The 26383-nt window shown below is 42.5% G+C and overlaps 1 protein-coding gene across 3 annotated transcripts in view; it reads right to left on the reverse strand.

Annotated features, from left to right (window-relative positions):
* Positions 1-6920: 6920 nt before the first annotated feature.
* Positions 6921-26383, reverse strand: part of ntng1a (netrin g1a) — an 87207-nt gene continuing 67744 nt past the window's right edge. Inside the window, exons 4-7 of one of the 3 annotated variants that reach the window (XM_041961971.1) lie at positions 24934-24960; positions 18350-18517; positions 15666-15800; positions 6921-8594 (exon numbers count right to left, since the gene is read on the reverse strand). In XM_041961971.1, coding sequence (XP_041817905.1) covers positions 8335-8594; positions 15666-15800; positions 18350-18517; positions 24934-24960 — 590 coding nt within the window. In that variant the 3' untranslated portion in view covers positions 6921-8334. Of the gene's footprint in view, positions 8595-15665; positions 15801-18349; positions 18518-20097; positions 20158-21198; positions 21244-24933; positions 24961-26383 lie in introns of all 3 variants that reach the window. The other 2 variants (XM_041961968.1, XM_041961969.1) reach the window with 2 other exon arrangements.

Here is a 26383-nt window from a genome sequence, read left to right on the forward strand (position 1 = left end):
TGAACATAAAACTAGCAGTAAAGGCATCAAGAAACACTTCAGAGTTCTGATCTACTGTGACACATGCGTGAAAAGGTCGGTGTGAAACAACTTCTGGGCTTTTAAAGGCATCGCTCAGCCATACTCCACTCATACAGGTGCCTCCACTTTAGCCAGACCTTTTCCCCAGACTGTGTGGGCATGTGCAGACGGCTCAGCTCACATCTGCCTCCTGTTACACATATGCATGTACATTAGAACTTTAAACATTTTGGTTTCAGCTGTCGGCTCGCGTCAAACAAATCTGATGACAGGTTAATAAATTTGCAGGGACCTTTGACCTTCTGCTGGAAGTGATGTAGGAAGCAGTGAAATCTGAACACAAGTGGTCAGCTGGGCACATTAGGGTTTGACAAAAAGAAAGGAAATCTGAGGTTCATGTATTTTTCTGCAGTGACAGCACACCCAGTATTCAGTTCACTGACAGTGCTGATGCTGGTAATTTGATTGGTGCAATATCTGTGTACTAAAAATAGTTAACACAGTTAAAAAATCATTCAGGTGTAAATAATGAAAACAATGATGGCTGAATTCCATACAGATCAGCTTCAGGGTCTGGATGTCACTGTCTTGACCTGCTGGGACACTTGCGTAGAACAGAGCCATCATTAGTGTTAGGTCTAATATATGCTAATATATGTTAATGTCAAATAGGCTGGATTGAGATGAGCCAGGCCTGTGTGGAATCAATGACTGATCACATAATGCATGCTGATTTCTGTTTGACTTGATCAGGATTTGCTCTGACATCATGCAAACGTAGGCAAAGATCCCAAGATCAAAGCAGCAGCACTTAATGGAGGCGGGTGCTGCAGTTTCTCTCCATTGATTACAAAAACAATGTGACATATAATTATGTTTGTCCATTTGAAGACATTTTGATTTTATTAGACACATGTTGCACGTGAATGTTTGTTTTATTATGAGCACCCTGTGCAGTAGTCATGAATGAGATCCAATTAGCTACAGAGACCAAAACAGTTTTTTGCACCACGCTGTAAACATGTTTATTTCTGCTGTAAAGTTGGTCATTTGTATATGGGGGTCTATGGGGATTGCTTTGCTTTTGCAGCCAGTCGCAAGTGGCATTCAAGGATCTGCCGATTTTGGCACTTCAGCATTGGCTCTATATTTCACCCCCAGAGGTTGCTGCTTTATTTATATACAGCTGCAAACTGCTGTGACTGCATGCCTAATATGAGAATTGTAGCTAATTGGATCTAACAGGACGTTAATATTTCTTTGACCTCCTGTGAATGCTGTGAAGGCTTCTGGAGACTGTCTGTCTTGAGTGCGACTTCCCGCCAGTGCTCTCGTTCTCAGGCCCTGTGCAGTTCATCGTGAACGAGCCCGATGTCTGCTGTCAAAAAGCCTGTTAGTTGGCTTAAAAGATGTTGTTAGTGCTTTAAAAAAACAATGCCGTGAAGTAGGTTTGTTTCCGCTGTAATCTTCCCTCCCATTTCTGGGCATATTGATTAAGCTCATAAATTTAAGATGTCTTAATTTATATTTATGCCCTCTAGGGTTTTCAGTGACTAAATATCTTTGTAGTGGATAAATGAAAGAAACCCTTGTCTTAGATTTAGATTAGACTTTATTGATGGCTTTGCCCAGGTGGTAAAGATTGCACGGACACTTCACTATAAAGACAAAATCATTAGTCAGAGGTACATGTGAATATAAAAAAAATCGGGTCTCTCAGCATCTCTCAGACGACTGAATGGGCCATATCAGGATCACTCTTTAAACACAGTATGTATATACCATATCTTTTATCACAGTGTTATATTATTAGTATCACTGCACAGTGTTTGCCATAATATCATATAATTACAAATGTTCTGGTCTTCATTAATATACATTTAAATTTAGCCATAGACATGGTTGTTTTTTATTCCTCAGTCTCTTTCCAGTTTCATTCCCAGAGTTACCAGTTACAGGTGCATCATTCCAAGGTGCAGGAAAAGGTTGTCATTGCCAAACTGTCACTTCAAAAACCGCTGAACATGGTGGCTGGTGTGGGCTCCCCTCCGCTCCTGACTCCTCCCTGGCATGAGAGCAGTGTTTGACATCCATCAACCGCGTTGAGCCTCGACGGAATTTCACTTTCTACATTTCAAACATTCCCTGCTCGCAGCTGGAAAGTCATCACGAGTGTCAAGGATTTTGAAGTACTGGGAAAAAGTCTGATAAAGCCCGAATCCCGATGGCTTAACTCTGTGCCACTGCACAATATTTTCACTTCAACAAGATGTCACTCCTCAGTCTCACTTCTCAGTCACTTTATCTCCCATGTGTTGTCTCACTCAGCCGGTATGATGTGGCCCAGCACTGAATAAACAGACTGTGCTGATATGATGTGAATCACAGGATAATGAAGAAATCTTTCATTTGTTCATGTCTACACAGTCGTGGTCTTGCGTACAGAAAAGAGACATGTGTTTAAACCTTTTTTTCTTGTTAGGGACAGAATATCACAGCACAATGTGACACAATCTGAGATCGTAGTGTAGTGTTTATAGTGTAAAGTGCATAAATGTGTTTGTGAGCCAATCAGACTCAGTAAAACATCAATAACTGTGAATATTTCTTCCGAAATCATGGCAACAAAAGTCTGCCTAACTTTAAGAATATCTGGTGTTTCCAAACACTGCGAGAGCTGACTATGTGACATTTCCCCTCAGAAAAAATGGCAATAAGTTCCAGCCAGGTAAAAATCCTGGATGTGTAACAGTCAATCACCAGCAGGGAGACGTACTACCGTGGTAGCACCTCAGGTGTCCTGGTCTGCAAAGGAATCTGTACCTTTGAAAAATCAAGCCTTGAAAGTATTTGTGAGCTAGCCAAGCGTTGAGATTAACCTGCTAATAAAATAATAGAAGGAAAGATGTGGGCCAGAGGAAAAAAAAATACAAAAAACTTCATACCTCCTCAAAAGAAACATTTATAAAGGGACAAAAAGTCAAACAATTTCAGTCGAGCTCTATGAGGGCTTCTCGCTGAGTAGCGCCTTCAGTATCCCTTAATAGACATACTGTATGTCTCGTTTCAGTGTGGAGAAACCACTCAGCGCCCGCTGTAGGAAAAAGAAACACTGATCAATAAGTGCTGTGTGTGGTTCAATAAGTGCATTGATCATCACACAAACAAACACATCACAACCATAGCGGGAAAAAGAGTGCATGGGCAAGGTCAATACCTCTCAGCCCGACCTAATGTAAGGCTGCTTAAGCTTGTTTTCCCTTGCCCTCCAACAAAAGATCAGTTAAAAATCAGATGCTGAATATACACTCAACGCTCCGAGACGTCTCCTCCTCTTGAAAGGAAAAAAAAAGCTTCATATTTTTTGATATTTTATGTTTTTTTCATTAAATTGTCAAGAAATGCAGAGCGAAATAATTTTAGCAACCAAGGATAACTTATTTTGAGAGAATTGAAAATGCAATATGAATTAATTAATGTCTACCCACGTTTTACATGAAAGCCAGTAACATTGTGAATTACTCTTCAAGTCTCTGGCACATTGTAAGATAGATAAGGGTAAGAAATGTATGATTTGTATAGCTTTTTATTTGCACAAGACACAGAGTCCTAAACCAATTCTGCAACGTTCTTCATGATATCCACCAATGTCTTTTTTTCTTTAAAGGATGGCAGGGAGAGGCGCGTTTGGGGAAGCAAGGACACAGAAAATGATGACTTGCCTGACCTGAACAAATGGAAAGCCTGGATATTCATCGTGACAGTGAGTCAGTCACTACAAACCTTACAGTTGAATTGGATTGGGTCTGTATGTCTTTGATCACATGACTTCTTGCCTGTAGAAGAGGTCGCTCAAAGAGATGAACCCACGCAGAATTATCACTCAACTCTGCAAGACCCCTCAGCTCCACAGAGCTTTATGGTAACTTTCAGCTCTGTAAAGTTAGCTGGGAAGTGGTTGAATGCTAATGTTAGCAGTTATCAAATATGCTGTTTTACCGTGAAATATGGCCTGATGTCCAGCCCAACAGCGCCTCTAAAGCGAACTAAATTATGCGGTAATATATTGTGGACATGGCTCACCGAGGTTACTGCGTCCAGGCAAATATAGCTCAGTATAGGCCGAACCTGTCTTTACGTCTGGCAAGAAAATGAATATATTTCACAAAGGGTCAAATCATTCTTTTATTGATGATGCAAATTCTAGCAAGTGGGAAAAGCCTCAAGATTCACTGCAAGTGTGGGTCGTCAGGTTTACCACACAGAAACAGATGAGGAAATGGACAGCTCTGCATCTTCATTGACTGCAAATGGCAACCACAAACACACAGTCCACCTCGAAGAGAGAAGTTATTAGTTAGAAGTGTGTTCTCTTTAAGACAACTATCAAAACTCCTCTTACTTTATCCTTCATCTTCACAAACCTGACAAAGACGCCTGTCCCTTTGAGCTACGGTGGCCTGTGAGTGACGCAAACAGTTATAATTCTAGCTAATTACAGCATAAAGGCAAAGGAACGTTTATTGCCTCCATAGCTGGACTGCCTTTGTTGAGTCTTTGATCCCCCACAGATAATTCCACATTGTTTTTGCTCCAGGGCAGAAATAAAAGATAACACACTCATTGCCCCTTTAAACACTTTTCACCAGTCATTTCCACAAAGCACATTACAGGGTCGAGATAATCCACTGGCGGCGGACGGTTTGCTCCGAGGTATTCCGGAGATGCTTCATGGTTGGGTCAGCCAACAGCTGCTGGAGGTGAGATATCTAGGATGAAGTCCTCTCCCCAAACGGCGTCAACTCTATTTTAATTCTCCACGCAGCATGGTGCATTGACACCTGGGCTGAACACATGGTTAAAATTAGGGCCACTGTAGGGGACCTTGACAAACAAGTGACTTTGACTGAATTTATCAGGGCGTCCCTGGAGTCAGACGCCTCTCTCACACACAGCAGTGGTCGAGGAAATAGGGTTTGTTTTAGCTTTTGTTGTCTCTGAGCAGTAACTAATCCAGTTTGAAACATGATTCCAGCTGAATAAAATGTAAAAGAAATTAAATAAAATATGAAAGAAAAAACAGTGTTAAAAAAACAAGTTTGAAGAGAAAAGCAGCTCCAGCACTTACAGACAAAATCTGCAGTCAGGCAGTAAAATGAAAAAGGTCTTTTATTTTCATTTCAGTAAAGGTGCTGCAGTCCACTGAGGATGTTTCAAAATATGAAGTTTTGATTTAGGGATTTGGTGGCTGTGGATCAGACACAACCAAGAATATGACATATCAAAAAATAATAATTTGGCTTGAAAGAGAATATTTTAGGAAAGAAAATCTGTTTTATCCGTAACAAGCTGCAAAGAAAGCATATAGCATGTCTACAATCCAGATCAAGTTTCTTAAGGTTTTATGTTTACAGCATATGATTAGGAAAAGGGTCTATTTGCAATGTCAATACTGTCCCATTGACAAGAGCATATACAATAAAAAAAAGACACATTAGCTATTAACATAACAATCAATGGTCCTAAGTTCCTTTATTTCCTCTGAGTCAAACTTTTAAACAACAAAAGGATGGAGTCTGTTTAGCTGCAGCTGCGGTTTGAATATTTCAGGTTATGGATGAACTGTCGAGTATCTGACAAGACCCACTATATAAACTTTGAACACAGGCTCTCTGGGAGACATCAATAGTTGTAAATATTTAATTCAGTGCCTCCGACAATGCATGCCACTGAAACAAATCTTTACCAGATTGAATTCAAGATAAATAGCACGGAAATATCACCAAAGCTGATACACAGATTTATGTAGCGTGTCAGCACTTCTTAAGCAGCACCTCAAGTGTTTGCAGAACGTTGGATGTGCAGATATAAATATGATAACAATACAGTAACAGCACTTCAAGGACCTGGAGCGTTTTTATAGGAGGCATGAACTAAGATTTCTAATTCGTAATGCGCTCATCACATGAAAAGTACCTGAAGAGTCCTGCAGACAGCTTTAAGCATCGGATTAACACCAACAGTAAACCAAACAATGTTTAACAGAGCGCTTCTGCTGCTGTGATTGAAATGCCTGTGCTGTTTTTTTTCTGTATGTTAATGCAGCGTCAGCATGGTGTGCAGCTGTAATATGAAGGGAAAGGTAAGAAAAACATGCACTGTAAAACATTTTCAGCTGGTTCGAGTTTCCCTGCTGCTTAAAAATGTGAGTGAATAATTAGTTCAGTCGTCTCGTTAGCTCCGAGTTCACTGAATCCGAGTTCAATTAATTTAAGATATTGAGTGGAATCAGTTTAGCCACATTGACAAATTTTGCCGTCAGATTGTTTTCCGTTTAATTTTTTTGCAGTTTAATCATTCAAAGCAGAGTTTGTACAAATACGTCAAATTAAGCATCCCCCAAAAGACTTCTCCAGACGTATCAAAGACAAAGCAAGTTGCCATCATGTCTGTTTTCTTTAAACTACAGAAAAGCAATATCACTGATCAGCTCATCATTTCAAGTCAAAAGCGGTCTGAAGAGAAACACTGATGGCGACTGAGTCACTCTCTATGTTACTCGAGCACTTGTTTTGATTCAATTAAATGCAAACGTACCAACTGAACGCTGTCTTTAGCTTCACCATAACTGGCACCAAATCGTTCTTTTGAGGAAAATCATGGACTGGTGGATTAAACTATTGTTTTGGATTTGGTTGGCAGATAAAAGACAAATCAGGATAACGAGCAAAAAACAACCAAAAAAACAACATCCTTAATTCCATCTATGATCTATCAGTGTCAAACATCCACAAGCTACAAAATGATGCACCTACCTGCACAAACAAAATGATGGACACAGTTTAATTATTTCACTTTTATTCACTTAAATTCTCAAGTGTTAAAGCAAGAACAAAACATTTATAACGTCCTTTGGTGGGATTTTATTACACTTTATTTATACTGTATATGTAAACTGATATTCTTTGATGCCAGCACGTTGCCAATACAAAGGAAAATCAACTGCACAACTAAAAGTAATATTAACAAATAAAGTAGGTGAATGAAAGAAATGGAAATCGAAAGAAAACCAAAAACAACTGCTTGCGCATTTGGATGTCCTAAATAGATACATTTAAGGTTGCCTTTTTTCAATCACAGTTCGGCAAAGATACAAAAGGACTACATGACTCTTTTTTTGTTTGCTCTGTCGAGAAAAGATCTTGCAAATACACCGATGGTTTTCTATGCGCTTCTCGCCTGCTCAGGTGAAAACTATCCTCTGACCATGATCGTAGAGGGAGCGTGGTGGCTCTAAGATAGAAAAAGAATCAGACAGGTTTATTGGAGTATCTTTTTGGAGGAGAGGGGAAAGGAGGGGAGAGGGAAGGGGCTTCTTACACATGTGCATCACTAACATCGGACAAAAGAATCTTTCAACCAACAAGGGTTTACAGAGTAACGTTCACGAAAGCACAGGTCTGTGGCAGCATGGCGAGGGGGCCGGGGACTGCAGGACGGAACGAGAGGGAGGATGAAGAGGAGGGAGGATGAGATAGAGCTTGGGGGAGAGACAGAAAGCTGGAGAGGGATCGACGTGGGCAAGGTTTTTGTGTCACAAAGTGGCAGTCCGGACAGATTTCCTTCTATCCACAATGCACTGACAGCAAAGAATGCCGCCTGCGTTGTCTCCTCCTCTTGTTTGTCGCCGTGGTGATGTGTAACCGTTGCGTTTCCGAGGCCAGTCTCTGCCGTTCGGCAGGGGGGCGGTTTCTTTGAGATTTCTTCGGCGTCAGTCCAGCCAACATTAACTCACAGAAGCATCCCGGGGGGATCGGCGGCCTCTGTCGGCTCGTGCGAGAGCTGATTGGTCGCAGCTGTTGTTGCCGTGGCAATAAGAGAGGAAGTGAACAAGTCTGTCATCTTCGGTTATCCCTTCTCAAACTGGAAGGAGCTCAAGTACCTGGTATGGCTTAGAGGGGGAGGGAGTCTCATTGTTCTTTGCTCATTTTACTCTTATTAGGCAAATGCTCAGTTGCTCTTTTTTTTTTTTTTTTACTAATATCTGGCATTTTTAGAAGTATATGTTTTTTTCATTTCTATATATTCTTTGAAATTAAATGAAAAGTTTTTGCACTCATTTGTCGGGCACATTCCCTTTATTGTCAGCGCGAGTGTCCATTGAGTCTGGCGGCGGAGAAGCTCAGTACATACAGTCCAGAAAGCTCATGGTTGCTCTTGTTAAATGGTTGTTGGTTGTTTGAACGGGGGGGATGGGAAGGTTAAGGTGGAGGTGGTGGGGGGTTTATCTCTCCCACCGGGTCATGGGTCTCTTCAGAGCACGGCGGGCCAGCAGGAGGCCTCTCTCAGGAGCGCCGAGCCCATCAGCAGCAGCAGCGACAGCAGCGTGGGGGAGGACGGGGGCGTCAGGGGGGCCTGGCCTGAGTTGGGTCCCCCGCAGCCCCCCAGCTCCGACTCGCAGCGAGGCTTCTCGCACTGCAGGCCCGTGTAGGCTGCGGGGCAGTTGCAGCGTACGTTGTTGACGCACACCCCGCCATTTTGGCAGCGCAGGAGCTCGTTGTCACACACCCGGGCTGCGGCGGGGGCAATGCAAAGAAAGGAGAGAGGAGTGAGAATCACACATGCAGGAGGGTTTGGGTGACACTTTACTTGAAGTGCACTGTCATGCATCTAAAACACATCAGAATAGTGCTCATTATCAAATCCCAGCAAAGCTAATTTCACATCATTTCATTTTCTGCTCAGTTGCCCCATTGAGAAGGGATGAACAAATCCAAAACTCTTTTCTTCAAGTAAAGTGTTACCACAGTTTATTCCAGGTTTAAGCACTTCTAGGAGTAGTTTGACATTTTGGGATAGATGAGAAGATCGATGCCACTCTTGTGGGTGTTTTGTACCGGCCTCTTTTTCTGGCCGGGACCATTAGCTGGTTGCCTGGTAGGCCGAGCTTCTCCCAGTCAAGAAACACAAACAGGCACATAAACCTGTAAAAACCAGTGCTTTCAGCTGCTGCCTCCAGCTTCATATTTACTGTACAGGTGCAAGAGTGGGATCAATATTATCATCTTGTAGTTTTCACAGGGATTGTCTAATTTCTCTACCATCAGTCTGCCATCACAATAAATTTTAAGATGGCATTATTAGAACAAAAATAAACACATAATGGATTTAAAGGGCTCATTTATCACATCCAGTATTCCAGTAAAAGATGATGGCAAACTGTCTATATTTTACACCTCCCTTCATAAATGTAATCATACTTCACATATATTCACATTTTTATATTGTGTTCCTTTAAAAAAAAAACAAAACAAAAAAACACCAATAAGATTTCACATCCTCCTAAAATATTAAAACATGCAGTTGAACAGCATTAAAAAAAAAAGGATTATCTGTATGTAGCAAGACCAAAACCCTTTTCCTTTAGAAATACCTGGCAACCACTTTCAACTCATCTTTTGTATGTAAATCTAATCAAATGTGTTTGTAGTGTGCGCAAATTCCATTAATTATTTCCATTCCTGGAATAACATAGTTATTCGAAGCCCCATCCCGTCAGCTACGTTACTGCACAGAAATTCACAGTTTCCTCGAAGCCTGAAAGGCTTTCCCCCAACACCAGTGACTTAGACGAACCGAACGTCAGGTGAAAATTGGTGTATATTTAGAGCTGGGACACCGAGGCCACTCTATTCCCAGTGGAGGCAAGCTGTCAAGCAAGCTGGAGGCAAACAAAGCAGCGCCGCACAAACTAATAAACCAACAGAGACAAATAAACAGTGATAAACACAGGGGCCACTTCTGCCCATTTCAGTCCTTTATGGGAGTGGAAAACAATGTGGTGAGCAATCTATGAACTCTATGGGACATAAATATCACAATAACAAATATCAGGCCTTTCTCCTAATACTCAGGATTGGATGCATGCTGTCTCCCAAGAATAGCCAAATAGGGCTTTGATGGGAGGCTTGTTAAGAAACATTGACTCTGCGAATCCTATTTGTGCCACGTCTGTTTTGTTGGGGAAAAGGGAGCTGCTGTTTGGCTCAGTAAGTTTTGCTTCGGGCCACAGCTCACCAATTACCATGCACAACTAGATCCAGCCAAGACATCTGAACTCTAGTCTTTTTTCTCCATCTGACATATCAATTTCATGACCAATTCAGCCACTCAGCAGAAACTACAGTAATGAGTCAATATATAAAACTCCAGCCACTGCTACAAAAGCAGTTTCTTTCTCTGGAAAGCCTTTGGCTCCCTCCTCATGACGAGGCAGCTAAACTTGTCATCCAGATGACAAGGAAGAGCAATCATGTGTGTTAATCATGTTTTTCAGCAAGAGGCCTTGATATGATCAGTACACGGGAGAGACTCCTTTAATTAGACAATGACCTTTCGTCCTGTCCGTCTTATCCCACCTTGCATTCGTGATAAAATGCTAACATGTCATGTATTTCTGTTCAGTGTGGTTCATGTTCTTTCTGTTCTCTAAATGTATCATAGAAATACTTGAAAAGCCGTGCAAGGCATATCACTGTGTGTGCGCTCCTTTTCAAAGTAAAACCAGCTCAAGGTCAGCCACACACAACAAGCTGGAGCATGAGGGACCTGAAATCTACGTTTATGCAAGAGATGCAAAATGATGGCAGCCTTCTCCTGCACCTAAAAATAAAGATGTGACACAAAAAGAGCTTTGTGACAATAGCATATAATTTGCATATTTGTACTATTTCATTTCCATCATAGTCAGGATGTCATTTCCTACTTAAGACAATAAAACACTAACTATTCATTGGAGTAACTAACTTCATGGTGAATGTGTTATATTCATCCAATCAAGCTGGTAAAGTTTCATTTCAGCTGAAAACTACTTTCAGCAGCAGCCTTAACTAGCCTGCCTGAAGTCATTATAGTTAGCCTGAGCTATGATATGACTGTTCTGTCTACTAACTTGCGTTTAGCAGCAGTCCTAACCAGCTAAACTTTCTAGCTTGAGCTAGCAGCCAACAAACAGTATTACACACAAATGTGTCAAACAAAAAAATAATGTCTGTGAATATGAATTCAGCTGAGTTGCTTTAGATATAAATGATGTCTAACAATAGCTATGTGGGATGGCTGACTGCTAATAGCTACTGTATCTTCAGCAGCATGGATATTGTCCTCAGGTTGCATTTAGCCTCAATTTAACTGGTTCACTGTCTTCCAGAAAGTAGGCTAAGCCCAAATACAGCAACATGCGAACTGGGCAAAATGGCTCTGAAATGAAAGTGTTGTCATTTACTAATCACTCTCAGCTGTTTCCGTCGAGTGAAAGCAGCCCCTGTTAGTGAGGTGTGTAGGCCTATTATGTTTACATCTAGAAACTGAGAGTGAATTTTTATTTTACTTTAAAATTAATTCTGCATGATGCTCAGCGCTGCATACCAAGTTCAGCTGACTTCAAAGGAAAGCTCAGGTAATGGCCGAACCCTGCAGGCAAAACGCTTCGCTGGCTGCCAATTAAGCAATGCTAATGGCCAAAATGAAACAGAGATATTGATTTTTAAAAAGAACATCAATAAGAAGTTTGTTAAAGATTTATAGCAGAGTCGATGGGATTACAGGTACTGTAACACTGAAGGGGAGAGCAAAACCTGAGGGTAGTTGGAGTTCTGTTAATTTTTAACAGGGAGGATGGCTCAAACCCCAACCCCTAACCCCTATAGTGAAAACTATATCTAAAGTCATGTCTCCCCTAAATACTTTGTTACAGAGGTGGTTTGGGCTGGGGTTTATTTTCAGCAGCACAGGTGCGACTGAATGATCATAGAAATATTATAGGAATACTACAGGCAGCAGTGTGTCTATATGATCCTCTCGCTCTTCTGCGACTACATGTTGCTACTTGTCACTTTGATCATAAAGGTGATACTACACTATAAAGTATTAAAGCTACAATAGTATGGATTGAGTATTTATAGTATATACTTTAGAGAATATTATAGATCCAAGAAGAAAATAACAGAAGGCACTGAGACAAAAAGGTACAATTACAGATCTGTCTGCTCCTCCAGCACCATGGATTCATCAATACTCAGCCCAGTTCACAGCCATAGTGGGGGTCATAGATTCTAACTTGCATAAACTTCAGTCAAATAAAGGATCAATAAGTCAGGCAGAGTAGACCAACATATTCAACTTAACAATCCCTCTGCCCCTGCACTCTCTTCTGTTAGGGGGATGGAGAGGGGGGGTGGCAGGTTAACAAGGGGAATGCATTCTGCTCATTTTGCTAACAAGGGGGATGACACCCACCCACTGCCTGAGGGCACATAAAGTAACAGTGCAGGGCATTATGGGTTTGAACTGATCCTTGTGCAATTTGCTTGGTCATTGTTCCAACAGCAGGTTTAACGGAACCATGTTTTTAATAGAGTGAAGATGTTCTAAAGATGGTGGAAGAATTGTGTTGAAAACCTGAAAATTAGGATGAATTATTCTGAGAGCTCTGCACCTTTATCTCTCTTAAATCTCTCACATTAACCATTTCCCCGCATGTAAACAGAGCCAGCACAGGCAGTAAATGACAAGATTTGTAGCGTTTGCTTTCGATATGAGTGATAATATTTAGAGAGGGGACCGATGAACTAGGTGTGCCTGTCTGGGACTGTGATGTGTTTGACGAGAGATTTGAGTTTTAATTGCATTCTTCAGTCTGCATGCAGATATAGTCTGGTCCATGCACATAATTACTGCAGCAGCAGGGAAGCAGAGGAAGGTCAAGACGGAAACGTTAACTATTTCAGTGGTGGAATAACTCAGCATTAGCTGCTCCTTCAGCAGGCACTATTTCAGGTGTTTCCCATTTTAAACTATATGTGGAAAACATTTTGTGCTGCCAGAGTGAGAACAAATGCACCCTAAAACAGCTATGTGTATTTCCCTCTTTGGACCATTTGTTGTTAGGGTTATTTTTCTAATTCCCATGGAAAACTAGCTTTTTAAGTTATTGCCTGAGCTTTCAGCTACTAAAACATCAACAACAGTACATGGAGAAATCCATAGTAGAGGCAGAAATACTTATTTCCCCTGTAGCCTCAGCAGACCAGAAGGCAGTGCAGTCAGGGCTTTATCTTTGCAGGTTGTCAGTAGAATGTAAAACCCTGTGCACTCTTCACCAGGATCAAATACAACACCACACCTTCTTCTTCCGTCTCTTTCTGACACTGCTGTTGCTGTCACTCTCCCTAAAAATGCACAGCACAGAGGACACCTTACTTTTGGTGTCCCTGAAACGTTCTGGGAAATGGAGTAAAACATGCTCAAGTGTTGCAGTTGCTGGCTAAGTTTTGAGAACATAAAAATTAGTTCACACAATAATGTTTGTTTGATTTTCTAATCACTGCTTCATAGCTAATCCAACAAATAAAACTGATCCAGTCTGAGCTCTGTCTCATTGTATGTGACTTCCCATCTGTTTGACTTTTTTCACATAGTTTTTTTCTACGTTCCTTTTTACTTGTTATCTAATTACTGCTGTTGTACAGCTCAGCATTCGCAGTAGTTCATCGAGTAATGTCTCACGAGCCCTCTCCTCTCAAACATCACACTTCTACAACAGCCCTGCAGACAAAGCTCAGTGGCTGCAGTCGTCGTGGTCTCTGTGGCTGCTGTCTGCTGGTCTCATTGATGATGGATTTCTACTTGTACTGTTGCACACCAGTGGCAAATAGCAGCTCTTGCAAAAAGCCTTTGCTCTGTTATTTTTAGGGACTGACATCACAACCTCTCATTTCCTAATTTAGATCCATAGATCGACGATTGTTCAACATTATAGTGATCATATACGATTCATATAAAATGTGTTTTTGGGCATTTGAAACATGTCACCTGTGAAGATAGCATATCAAACCATCTCTGTGTTCTAAGCCTTTAAAGCCTGTGCACAACTGTGTAGTATCTCAACATATTCACTTTCATATTCAAGTGGCTTCCCACTCTTTCCCACTCTTTCTAACTCGTTGAGTTATTTTCAGAACAGTTTGTATAAGAATGTATATTGTCTGTGTTTTTCAGTTTTCTTCAGAAACATACCACAAAACCAACCTGGCCCCAGTATTGAATCAGTTTTGTAAATAGCTGCCTAATTTATTCCCGTACAGTTTTAGCAGAGAGAAATCTTCTAGCTGAATTACAGTAGGCTTTCCTTTTTTTGTAAATACTCTTACAAAAAAACTAGTGCAGATTTAAATCAATGTACTGGAAAGGTATTAAATCTTTTTCTGCCAGTGGCCAAGTGGTTCCTCTTCCTTACAGTATTCCTGCTTATGCGTAAACACAAAACAGATGAATCCATCATGTATCTTTTCTTAACTTTTGGGTGGTGCATTTATTGCACTGTGCCAGAGATGGTGGTTTTCATATGACTGGTCACATTCACAGACTTCTGATTGGATCAGGAATATTTCAGGCTCTGTGATAGGACGAATACACCATAGGAAGCAGACACAATTTTTCCCATGTCTTTGACTTTCTTCGTAATACTACACACTGCTTTCACTCACTATCGCCTTACAGCCACAGGAGGAAATAGAGGCGTCCTCTTGAAATGAAGCCCTGAAAATCCTGTCAACTTACAATGCTGAGGAGCCCTATTTAGGACACCTTTGTTAACCAGGACAGAGATTAATGTTGAGCTACAGGAGGTAGGCAAACAGATGTCACCACACTTAATCGGAGTTACAAACTGATACAAAGATGGATCGTGGTTGCTCAAATGCCAATTTGCAGCTGGTCTGACAATAAGTTATGTGCACAAGACAAGCCAGAGAGCTCCAACGAGGCCAAATCATCTGCGCCAAAGCTACACATGCATTAGGCAAAAATATGCAGCATAAACAGTGCTTGCAATGGTGGTTTTCTACCTCAAAGTCAGAGTGCTTTCTCTGACTGTCAAATAGCTGAAATCCTTCATCATGAGGTGTGTACTTTATTATGGCTACCTCCTGTAGGTTTGTCACTGAAGTTTGACTTGAAAAAAACAATGACAAATTGGTGACATTTGAAAAAAAAAAATTGATTACACAGGGCATGCATTGCAAAATGACCGGGGGGGAAATATAAACAGTAGACAGTAATAAATGGGCTGGAACTGAAAATGACCTGCATTCTCTTTTAAAAAATGTCAGTGTTGGATGACATTGTCCTGCTGTGGACTAGCAATGGGGTGATGGCTGCTCAAACAGATCACAGGCAGCCTGTCAAGCAGTCAATATTGACTCAGCTGTTGTTTTGTTGGTGTGTGACATGGCTGGATAACTGAGTTACTGAGCAGCATGCATCCTGCCATGCCATTGCCTTCTCTCTATTTGAGCCATGTGGGGCACCTGCTGATGTTACATTATTAACGCAGCCGCAGCAAGTGTGTAACACAGGTTCCGTTAGTGAATCAAATGGCAAAGTACATTGGGTTAGCTCATGGTACCGGTTAGCTCCGTATTTGTCAAGGCAGCTGAGCAGTTTCGCGCATGTGCAGCACATTCTTCCAGCCAAAGCTCAGGAATCACACAGAGAGAAGAGAAACCAGAGAGAGATAGCAGAGAGAGACAGAGCTGAGGGGGAGAACAGCCGGGAGCTGCGTGAGGGTTTGTGGTTCTACTTACATTTGCAGCCATCGTCCCACAAATAGCCGGGTAGACACTCCTGACACTTAGGCCCTGTAGTGCCCTCCTTACATATACAAAATCCTGTGCCATTACAGCGATCACTGACTGAGCCAAAGGGATTACAATTACACTCTGGAAAAACAAGACACACATACACACACAGGCTGGAAACAGGGTGGTGCTTTGACTTCCTGGCACACGTCTAGGATTTTCACAGCGCGGACCACATTCCTCGAGCTCATTTAAAAGCTCGACTATTACAACAAGGCGCTTGATTATTTTTAACTGGTAAAAAAATGTGAATAGATTTAAAGACTCATACAGAAAAAAATGCTGCCATTTCAACTGTAATGGAGACAGAATGAGAAAAGAATGAAGTTGATCATAGATGCATGAACACTTTGTATTCATTACAGAATATTTGTAATTACTGTAACATTTATTTCAACTGTTATATAGGTATACAACGTGCAATGAGCAAATATGCAAAGCATTATCAGTAGCTTTGATTTAAGATGAACCAAGTGGGCTAATCTGCACATGCTTTTCTGAAATCTGATTCATTCATTCATTCAGGTAGAGATTGAAAAAGGATGGAAAGAGGAAACAGGAAATGTGATGAGCAGGTATCAAATGGATGACGCCATGAAACATGGACAAAGAGTGAATGTGAAGGTTTTAGAGGAATGAGAACACAGAGAGTACATTGAAATGGGCATTGTTGTAATATGTTCTTTAATTCTCTCTAGTTTTCAAATGATCTAATGTTATCCTTCGTGGGAACTGCTCTTCGAATGCCTTTGTATCATTAAGAGAAGGGAGTGGTCATTAACCAGACAGAAAAAAAACCTCTATTGAAAGAATAACCTGTCAAGTCCATGGTGACTGGAGCACTCTGCAGTCAAAGTTACACCTATTTTGACAGTCCCTGACCGTCACATTGCACCTTCTGTGGCTGTGCTGGCTGCACGTGGCTGCACCCGAGTGACATCAGCAGGTCAGCCAAGAGGAGAGAGGTGACGGAAGGTGACAAATGTGGGGGGGGGGTTCAGTAAGAGAGAGGCAGTTTGGCACGAGGTAACACCTCAGTGACTCTTAATGCCTTGTGACGGTTTTCAGCTGCTACTCCTGAGGCCATTTCATGTATATGACATATGCACTTGCATGGCACCTCTGACTGGCGGTGTGACTCCACTGCGACATTTCTCTCAGAACTCTTGTTGTTTGTCAGACTCCCCCCTCAGGACTCACAAATGCACCTGGCACTGAGTGCTGTGAACTCACACTCCACATGCTGGCTAAAGAATGCAACAGGGAACCAAGCTATTGCCTAAGGAACTAAGCGAAAAGCAATTTTTCACATATTTTTACACATAAAAAAAAAAAAAAAACAACAAAAAAACAGAAGATGCAGTGTATGAATGCCTCCTTAAAGGTCATGGACAAAATAATAGAAACACCAGATGAAAATGGCCTTTCAACTTTAAAGGTCTTTACAGGCCATATTAAATTGAATACCACTAAGCAGTCCAACAGTTTTATCACTAAATTTATATTATATTCAGCCATTTTTAAAGAAGCACAATTTTGGTACTTGCTGTATAGTAAAATAACATATGGTTGATTGTCAAGTGATGCAGTAATTTCAAGGAATAGTTTCACATTTTGGGAAATATGGTTGTTAGCTTTCTTGTTGAGAGTTTGATGAGAAGACTGACACCACTCTCAGGCCTGTATGCTAAATATGTAGCTGGAGCCAGGAGACAATTAGCTTAGCAACAGGAGGAGACAGTTAGCCTGGTATGAAACATGATATGGCAAGAGCTTCAGATGTGCTCGTAGGCAGATTTTGTTAATGTAGCTAGGCTAGCTAAGCTAATGTTTCCTTTAAGCTACAAGATTGCTTGCTATGTTTGCTAGGCTGTTTGGGATACAGACAAGGAGTGCTTCCTCTAATCTTCTCTTCTAACTCTCATCAAGAAACCAAATAAGTTCAATTTTTGAAAATGGCGGCAGAAAAAAAAACTGCTTTGGTAAAGAGAAACAAATCAAAGCTTTCTTACATCAAGATGGAGATATCTGCTGGTTTATAATTCATTTCTAATTAATAAAGGGCTAAGATATTTATTTTATCATATTTTAGGTGTTTCCATTAGTTTGTGCACATGCTTGCCTATATTCGTCTATATCTGCAGATCAGTTCATTCTAGCTTTAAATCAATGCTTGACAAACTTTATGCCTTTAGACACAAGCTAGTAGCTTGAAACCAACTGTGACATACTACATCAATAATGCCAACTTTAATGTAGGAGGCCTTTATCAGTAGAGCTATTGGGTAGAAACTAGCCGTAATACTGTGTCAACCGCTAGTCAGTCCGCAGATATACAAACCATACCTGATATGCAAAAAGTTGGCGTGTGTCTACTTTAAGCTGAATGACTATCGTCCTCCATAAAATACTCATTTTGACAACGAGGTTAAGTGACACCATTGTGCGAAAGCAGAAGAAGCAGAAGAGGAAGGTGTGGAGACCACTGAAAGACATGGAGGCGGGAGGGTGTATGAATGAGGAAGCGGAGGAGGAGGTGACGGGTGACACTTTCTCTGGTGACGAGTCAAAGACAGGAGGTGAGGCGAGGACAGTGTTTGTGTGAAAGCAGGGCCAGGTGGGGGACTAACCTATGCACACATTTTCATCGTCCAGTTCTGCCGAGGCATTGCGGTAGTAGCCCAGCTTGCAGAGCTGGCAGTGCTGGCCTCTAGTGTTGTGCTTACAGCTCACGCAAATGACCGTGTTTAGCAGCTCGATGTAGCTGCATCGTTTGGAGTGGTTGAAGCATTCGCAGTCTTGCAAAGAGAGAGGGGGTGTCAAGGGAAGAGCAAGAGAGGAAAAGAAAGAGAAAGAAAGAGAGAGACGCGGTGGGGCGTGTTGGAACTGCTGCTGTCACTGCGAGTGCTGCGGCGGTGGGGTTAGCAAGAACTTGAGCGAGGCGCCATGGCATGCGAGGTAAAAAAAAAAAAAAATGGAGACTGCGTTGTGAGGGAGGAGAGGCGATGAGTGGGATAAGTTGTGAGTAGTCTGGCATGGGCGCAGCCAGAGTTAGAAAAAGACATCACATTAAAAAGCACGGCATTAGTAGGACTGAAAGAGGTCACATCACTTCAAGCACACCACAACATGAGGCGAGGAGGGCTCCAGAATGATGGCACAGAGACACGGTCACATAAGGAACACCACACAGCGTAAGGCAGGTCAAACCATGAATGAAATGGATCGTTCAGCTCTGGGAAAGGTGCTGGGGAGGTTTGATTGTTGGCTAATTGATCTCTTGCATGTCGTGGTCGATCTGGTTTGGGGTAACCGGATGACACTTTTAACGGTGCTTTGTATCACAAACCTCTGTAAGGAAATGCATAATGAATTCGAAATCCAAGAAACTCTTAACCCATCCAACAAAGAATTCTAAAGGGGCTTGATAGTTGTTTTTAAAGGCTTATTACAAGCCATCTTATACAGAAAATAAGGCAAGTGAGCGTATGGTGAGTTGCAGCTGGGTGAGAGTCTGTCATTGCCTGCTATGCAGTGTAATGTCATGCTAAATTAGATATATGGAGCTGTAGCTGGACTGAAAAACCTCAGTCTATGATACTCAGTGGCAGCCCTGGCCTAAGGGGTGCGGGATGGGAGGGGTGCAGCTGCAGCTCAGCTCTCTCCGAGTGAGGATCAGTCTGCCACGCTGAGTGACCACTGACACCATGTGTCACAGTGTAGACAGATGTGACCCTTAAGCCTCACTGGCAGCCGCTTGGACAGAAAGCCCACTTACGGATCCAGAATGGGGGGGGCTTTCGTCCAAAGGATTGTGGTTATTAAGGATCTGTATTGAGGTCAGGTCTCGCTGTCCGGCCGCTAACAACCCGACATGGCTCGGAAATGAAGAAGCAGCAACTTCACTCTACGTTTCACCTAAAGCAGAAAGTCTTGTTCGGATGTAAGCTAAGATCTTCTACATTAGATGCCTCAGTCTCACAGACATACTCTCAGAAGACAAATAATCTCTCCTTTTCAGAAATAGGCTAAGGTCATAAATCATGCACGCAGGGGGAATAAAAAGTCTCGAGTCCTGAAAACACGTTCCCCAAAAATAGTTGTAGTCTCAAGCACCCACTTTATTCGCACTGAAAAAGATATGATTCCAAGGGACTTTTATAGTGTTTAGAAACAATTCCATAGACGGATGAATCTTCGATGTGCCCTGTACAGTGAAAGCCATCAGTCCAGTGCTGAGCTGGAGATATGGATACAGCGTGCTCTCGCGCTGGGTTTGTGCTGCAAGGGTCAGGGGGCTTACAGTTAAATAGAAACATCAGTTCATACAGTCTTGGGTGTCATCTGGGGGGCAAAGTATGAACTCCAGAGCTCCTACCTCGCTTGCTGTTTGCAACGTGGACAGAAGGGGCAGTGGACAATGCAACTTGAGGAGCTACTAGACAAATTAAAAGAAGAAACAAACAAAAGCAAAACATGATATTGCAATTAAACAATAAACATGTAATGTCAGAGAATTAAGAATACTGAGCATCATGCGTAATAATAAATGTAACAGTAAAAAAAGAAACATACGCAATAATGATGAATGATGGCATTGGGAAATAAGGAGTGACATTGCCAAGTGAAGTTGGCTGCATGTAGCAGCATCTGTTACAAATGCCTGAGAAGCCGAACAGTCCTAATATTATGGTCCTTCTTTTATGCTTCATTTCATTAACAAGCGCTTTGTATAATTCAAAAGCCTCTGTGTATGTTTCCCCAGACAGAAAACTATCCCCTGACAAACTATTCACCACCTCAGTGGAGGCCAGCCAAGAATTTCCACCTTATAAATTTGTGCACAGGAGCGTGGGTAAGGAAACTGGCTAGCAGTGAACACATCAATCCCTCGATTCCTTTCCGGTCATAAAACAAACAGTGGGAAAAAGAAATAATAGGCCCAGCCACTGCCATTGTACTGGGTGACATAAGCCCCTGACACATACACTGTGTGCGCTTGGCTGCAGTCATGGAAACGCATAGCCGAGTGGCTGTGTGCTAGTTGTTTGCGAGGTGGCTGCGCATCACATCTGCATGATGGATTAAGCTGAGATGAGCCTAACATCAATCTGCATAAAAAACCTCTCCTGCTTTTCTTCCTGATGCGCTAAGATGGGACTGAGAATCCCTGGAAGCTGCACACCTAATTAAAGTCGAGTGTGTATGTATAAATGTACAGCGCACACATCGGGTGTTTGAGAGGATAATGCGCGGCACTGCAGCGTGTTGCAACATGAGTGCCCCGTGAATACAGCAGCCTCCACCGAAGGAGCCAAAACCCTTTTATCATGAACATAACCAAGACTGGGAAAAGGGAAGATGCTACCCACAAATACTCTTCGCCACCAAAGAGTCATTTTTCGCTCGCTATATAAACACCCCGAGTTAAATGAATTAGTGAAGAAAACAGAGTTGTTGCATGTTCTTAGATGCCTACCTTCTTTTCGGTTAGCGACACCTAGGGATGACACATTCTGCCGAACTGCGAGCAATTGAGAGAAACCAGCAGTTATTCATGTGCACTTGTGTGATGCACTTAACAGATAGTCTAGAGGAGGGGTTGGGTGGGGTGGGGGGGACTACGTGATAGTGGACACACACAACTGGAGACACGGACATGTCCAGCATGACTCAAATCTGGAAATCAGGAAACAGCAAATACAATGGGGCAGGGCTGACATGGACGGGCAAAGAGAATGCATCCAAAGACCCACTGAGGGCCGTGGAGAGACGTTGTATGTAATCTGGTGACTTCCATGGGCTTGCTGTGTATGTGTAGGTTCATGGCAATGGCAATGATGAGTGAAAAACTGAAGAAAAAAGATAAAACCCTAGTATTTAGTTAGTATTTAGGTCGTGATTTATGCAAGCGAGTGTAAACTATGTATAGCAAATTAAGAAGTTAGGGGGCATTTTGTTTAATTCATCACATCGACTATGTAATCAATATCTAATTACAGTGTATTTCTGCTGGAACAATAACAATGAATAAATAATGGCAGGTGTTGGGACTTGTTGGGAATGACAGACTGCTGTGGGTAGCATAACCTCATAATTACATACAAGTCGGTATTTCCGTGTCAGGGAAATACTTTGCGGTTGGAAATGGAGAAGACTCAAGCAAAGGGAGGAATACGGATAAGTTTCCTCACCGTGCCCCTTCATCTCTTCACTTGATCTTTCTGTCCTTTTGCTATTGACTCCATGAATCATGCAATCTTGGATAATTACCGTCCAGTGGCGTGTTGGCAAGAAGCCTATTAGAACATGACTGCCGCTCAAAAGGCCTGACTCATTTTAGAAACAGCGTTTTTCAAACGAAACAATTGTTTCAGACCTTTTTTTGAACTGCATTGGAATTAAATAATACATTAGCTTTGAGCGAGGCATGTCTACACACAGTGACAATCACTTTTAAACCCCCCTAACATTACCAGTCAGTGATTTTAAAACAGTTTGAACAAAGACTACCGTGCACTATCTCCTGTCTCATCCTTTTCTTTCTTTCTTTTTTTTTAAATCTTCCAAAAAAATCTTTCACAATTGATCCTGCTCAGGGATTCTGGCGTCGGTGATGACTGCGACATCTCCAGTGGCTTTAAGTCACTTGAGAGGCTCTTTGAAAATGACAGATTAACAAATAAAGAGCTGAACAAAGAGGGCACACCACATCACCACTCAAGCTCAGGTCTCATATCTTCTAAATTGTCAATTTCCTCTTTTTTTTATAAAATCTGAGTTTATATCCTTTGTCGCTCTGTTAGGCATTTAGAGGTGAAGCTGTCTGCTGACTTGCGAGGACACAAATAATTAATCTGCGACGGCAGCACAAATCTTATTTGAGAAAACATAAAACACACATGAGCAAACCGCACTGTCCGGATCTATAACGTCTAATTGGTAAAGTAAGCTCATTTTTAATTATTCTGTGGTGGCAATTGATTGGATGTAACACACATCTGGGTTCCATTAATTATTTTGTTCTGGGGAATATTCAGGTAAGGCGAGCTAAATGAGTGGTGACGGATTTTAATCAATGCCATACCCATAATGAAATGCAATCTTGCAGAGCCAGAATTGTTTTTTAAAATATTAATTTCATTTTAATGGTCCGCATTAGGCAATTCTGCCTGGCTTAATAAACTTGAAATAGAATTGAGAAAAGTCAATAAGGAATTCAATTACCTTCGAACAACAGCATGAAAAGTGAAGTGCTTTCTCTTTTTTTTCACAATAGCTTTACTTCTAGCAACCTCAAGGACATCCTACCCTTTTTTGTCCACCCTATTCTTGCTTTATTAATGACGCAGACATTAGATTGGCTTATGTTTGCACTGAGAACAGCCTCGACCTCTTCTGCGTGTTTAGTTCTCAGTGTTATGCCGGGTTGTTCTGTGGGAGTGCTGCGGTGACAAGACAGCCATTCGTGAGAGCTCTAAATCCCTGCAGGCCAATCTGGATGAGAAGTGAAGACTTTGGTTTGTCAGAGTGTCCTTTCTACATCACCCAGCCCCCCAAACACACACTCACACACACAACCACAAACACACTTATCAGCATGCGCTCTCTCCCCGTGAAGGACTTGAGGACGACCTTTGGACATGGTCTGGCCTGGCGTTAGGATGGGACAGAGAGGACTGATGCGAGCATGTATGCATGTATATACAGCATGTATGGGGAGCATGCACACACACACTAAGCCCTTGGCAGGCCATGCATGGAGTGGAGGCATAATTTCTAAGGTGTGAGGAGGCAGCGAGGGAGGCGAGCAGTGGAAGATAGGGAGGAGGGAGGGGGTTGTTTGGTCCTCTTGGCCACATGTCCATTTCTGACTCATGACACAGCATCAGACTTTACAACCAGTGTTCACTTCCTGCGTAAGCCACCACTCTAAAGCCTGATTAAAAACCACCTGGGACTAATCTGATTTCACCCTGTGTCTCACACAGCACGTTTTGGGAAACTTGCCCAGCATCTTAGCCCTTAAACGCTGAAAACAAGTGTGCCTGTGTCATCCGTGTGTCCCTTGGTGCACATAGCTTGGCTGGGTAACACTTGGGCATTAACTAGATATAAAGTGAAAGTGAAAATCAGCACTAAAACATAGTTCAACCATTTTGGAAATTTTCCTTTTCTGCTGATGAGCAGATTGATACCACTCACATGTCTGTCCGTTAAATGTGAAGCTAAAACCAGGAGCCAGTTAGCTTAGCTTAGCATAAAGACTGAAAGAAACAGCCAGCCTGGCTCTTTTTATACCTCAGTTTTTACATGATAAAATGATGGTGTTCATTGGTGAGCTTTCCAGGTGTTTTAGCCTTTGGATAGAGCCAGTGTAGCTATTTCCTCCTGCTACAAGTGTGCTAAACTAAGCTAACTGTGTCCTGGTTTTAGCTTCATATTTTACACAGACATCAGAGGGGTGTCAATCTGTTCATCTGACACTCTGCAAAAAAGGAAAATTCAGGATCAGTCGGGGAAGGGAGCAATTTGCTAATCAATCTGCTGCTCTGGGAACAGAGGATGCTCACTAAGAACAGCAATGAGAAAAAAAGATTAAGGAGAATTGAGCCAGGCTGTGAATGCACTTTGACTTGTTCAATACAGTCGTGGTTCCTGCATCACGCAGCCTTCCAGGCAGCGGTAACTTGAGACATGGCACCTCGCTTCTTCCTCCCCCTCCTCAGGGGCTACTGGTTGACGAAGATAATACCAGCTGAGGTGCATGCGGCTTATATTAAAATGACCTCCTGTGACTTTATGCTGCCAGAGAGGTCTTGGCACTTTAATAAAGTCTAGATGCCATTTATTTATAATGCATGGGGGGAGAGAGAGAGAGAGAGAGAGAGAGAGAGAGGGAGAGAGAGAGAGAGAGAGAGAGAGAGAGCAACAAATGACATTTTGCATGCAGAGCCAGGCAAGTGTTATCTGGTTGAGTTGAGTCTGGAAATAAAGTAAATTAATATACCCAGATCATGACAATATACCCCCCAGCTATTTCTTATCTGCCCCCCCTCCAAAAAAAGGACAGTTAGCAGTTGTTGAGTGATTCTTCGATTTGAATCAGAAATGAACACTTGGCACAAGTTTAGGGTTGTATGGTGAAGGGTGGCACAATAGGCAAAGCAAAGCATCAAGCATTCAGAAAGTTTGTTTGTAACTGTTTACTTACTAACGGGACCAATGTTATTAGGAATACCTGCCAGAGAGAAAGAGAAAAAGAACAATATTAAATGAAGGCATGCATTTGACTTCAAGGCTGCAACTGCAGCATTTCTCTTGGAGACTAGAAGTATATTGTTAGTCCTGCCATCCTGCCTCACAGTCGATTGAGTTCGCACCCCGATACTCGTGACTCATCTTGATGAGCTGTAAACACTAGAAATGACACATAGCCTGAGACGCTGGCATCCCGAGCAGCAGCCAACCTTCACCGTGATCTGAAAGTGTTCTCTGTGCTGCATGTTTGGCTTTGGCTTTGGTTTCTTCTCCATTATTTCTGCTTTGATGCCCCCCCTTCGTTGGTCGTGCCAGGAAACGTCATTGCTGCCCTCTCCCACAGCAAAAGCTAAACAATCTGAAACTGTCCCAGTATCAGCAAACATGACAGTCAGACTATTATATTTAGTTATTTCGAAGTTACTACTTTAAGATGCTAAAATATGTGTTGGGAAAGACACATAAGGCAGAATTCCTATGCACATCACACACACATCAAAGGACATCAGTGCAGTGACACACTTTGCCTCTAACGCCAAAGGAGGACATGTCTTATCCTGCCGCCTGCCTGTCCATCCCTCCATCACGCAGTCCCTGGTGCCAGACAGCCACTGAGCAGATAATACAGTCTGTCTCATCCCCATGGTGACCAGATCTCTCCCACACCAGGACATTGCCAGGCTGTGGATCTGAGGAGATTGAGACGTTCACATGCTTCTCGCGCTGATCATTTCGCCATCTGAACCAACCACGGACATCTTGTTTTGGGTATTAATTGGGGCTGTGAATGCGTCCACCACCCACATTCAGACGCCACGCCGCCGTCGCAAGTAAACGCTTCTTCAAAGCTGCGTGAACACCGCCGTGTATTTTTGATCGGCATTCGTTTCGAAAGGAATCTGCTTTCAGGACATCGACGCCAGCTCCACTTTTTCTAACCATCCATTTGAGCAGAGGCCCACCCTCCCGTATGCTCTACCCCCTGCCCTCAATAAGGCAGTCTGCCCACAAAAACAAACAAGCCTCTCACCATGGGAAGGGGAAGCATGCTGGGCGATCGGAGAAATGAGCCCACGCAAACTAGAGGAGAAGAAATGAAATAAAAACGGTGCCTTCTTCCTCTCAGGCTCCCATCTCTCCCGTCATCCGCTCGCCACCACACCTACGGCTGAGGAAGCCGGGGAGGCGAGGAGGCGCCTGTGCAGGATTTTTGGTGGGGGCCTTTCATCTAATGGAGCCGTCACCAAATATCTCCAAGTAGCGAAGGGAAACATGAGGATTTCCTGAGTGTGTGCGAGTGTTTGTGTATGTGGACTTTGATCCACCTCCTGTCACTCAGTCACTCTTCCTCTGATCTCTGCCTGCAAGGTGTGTTTAGGAGCCAAATCTGTGACCTGTCTGAG

The sequence above is a fragment of the Chelmon rostratus genome, chromosome 20 (genome assembly GCF_017976325.1).
Source record: "Chelmon rostratus isolate fCheRos1 chromosome 20, fCheRos1.pri, whole genome shotgun sequence".
Classification (NCBI taxonomy): Eukaryota; Metazoa; Chordata; class Actinopteri; order Chaetodontiformes; family Chaetodontidae; genus Chelmon; species Chelmon rostratus.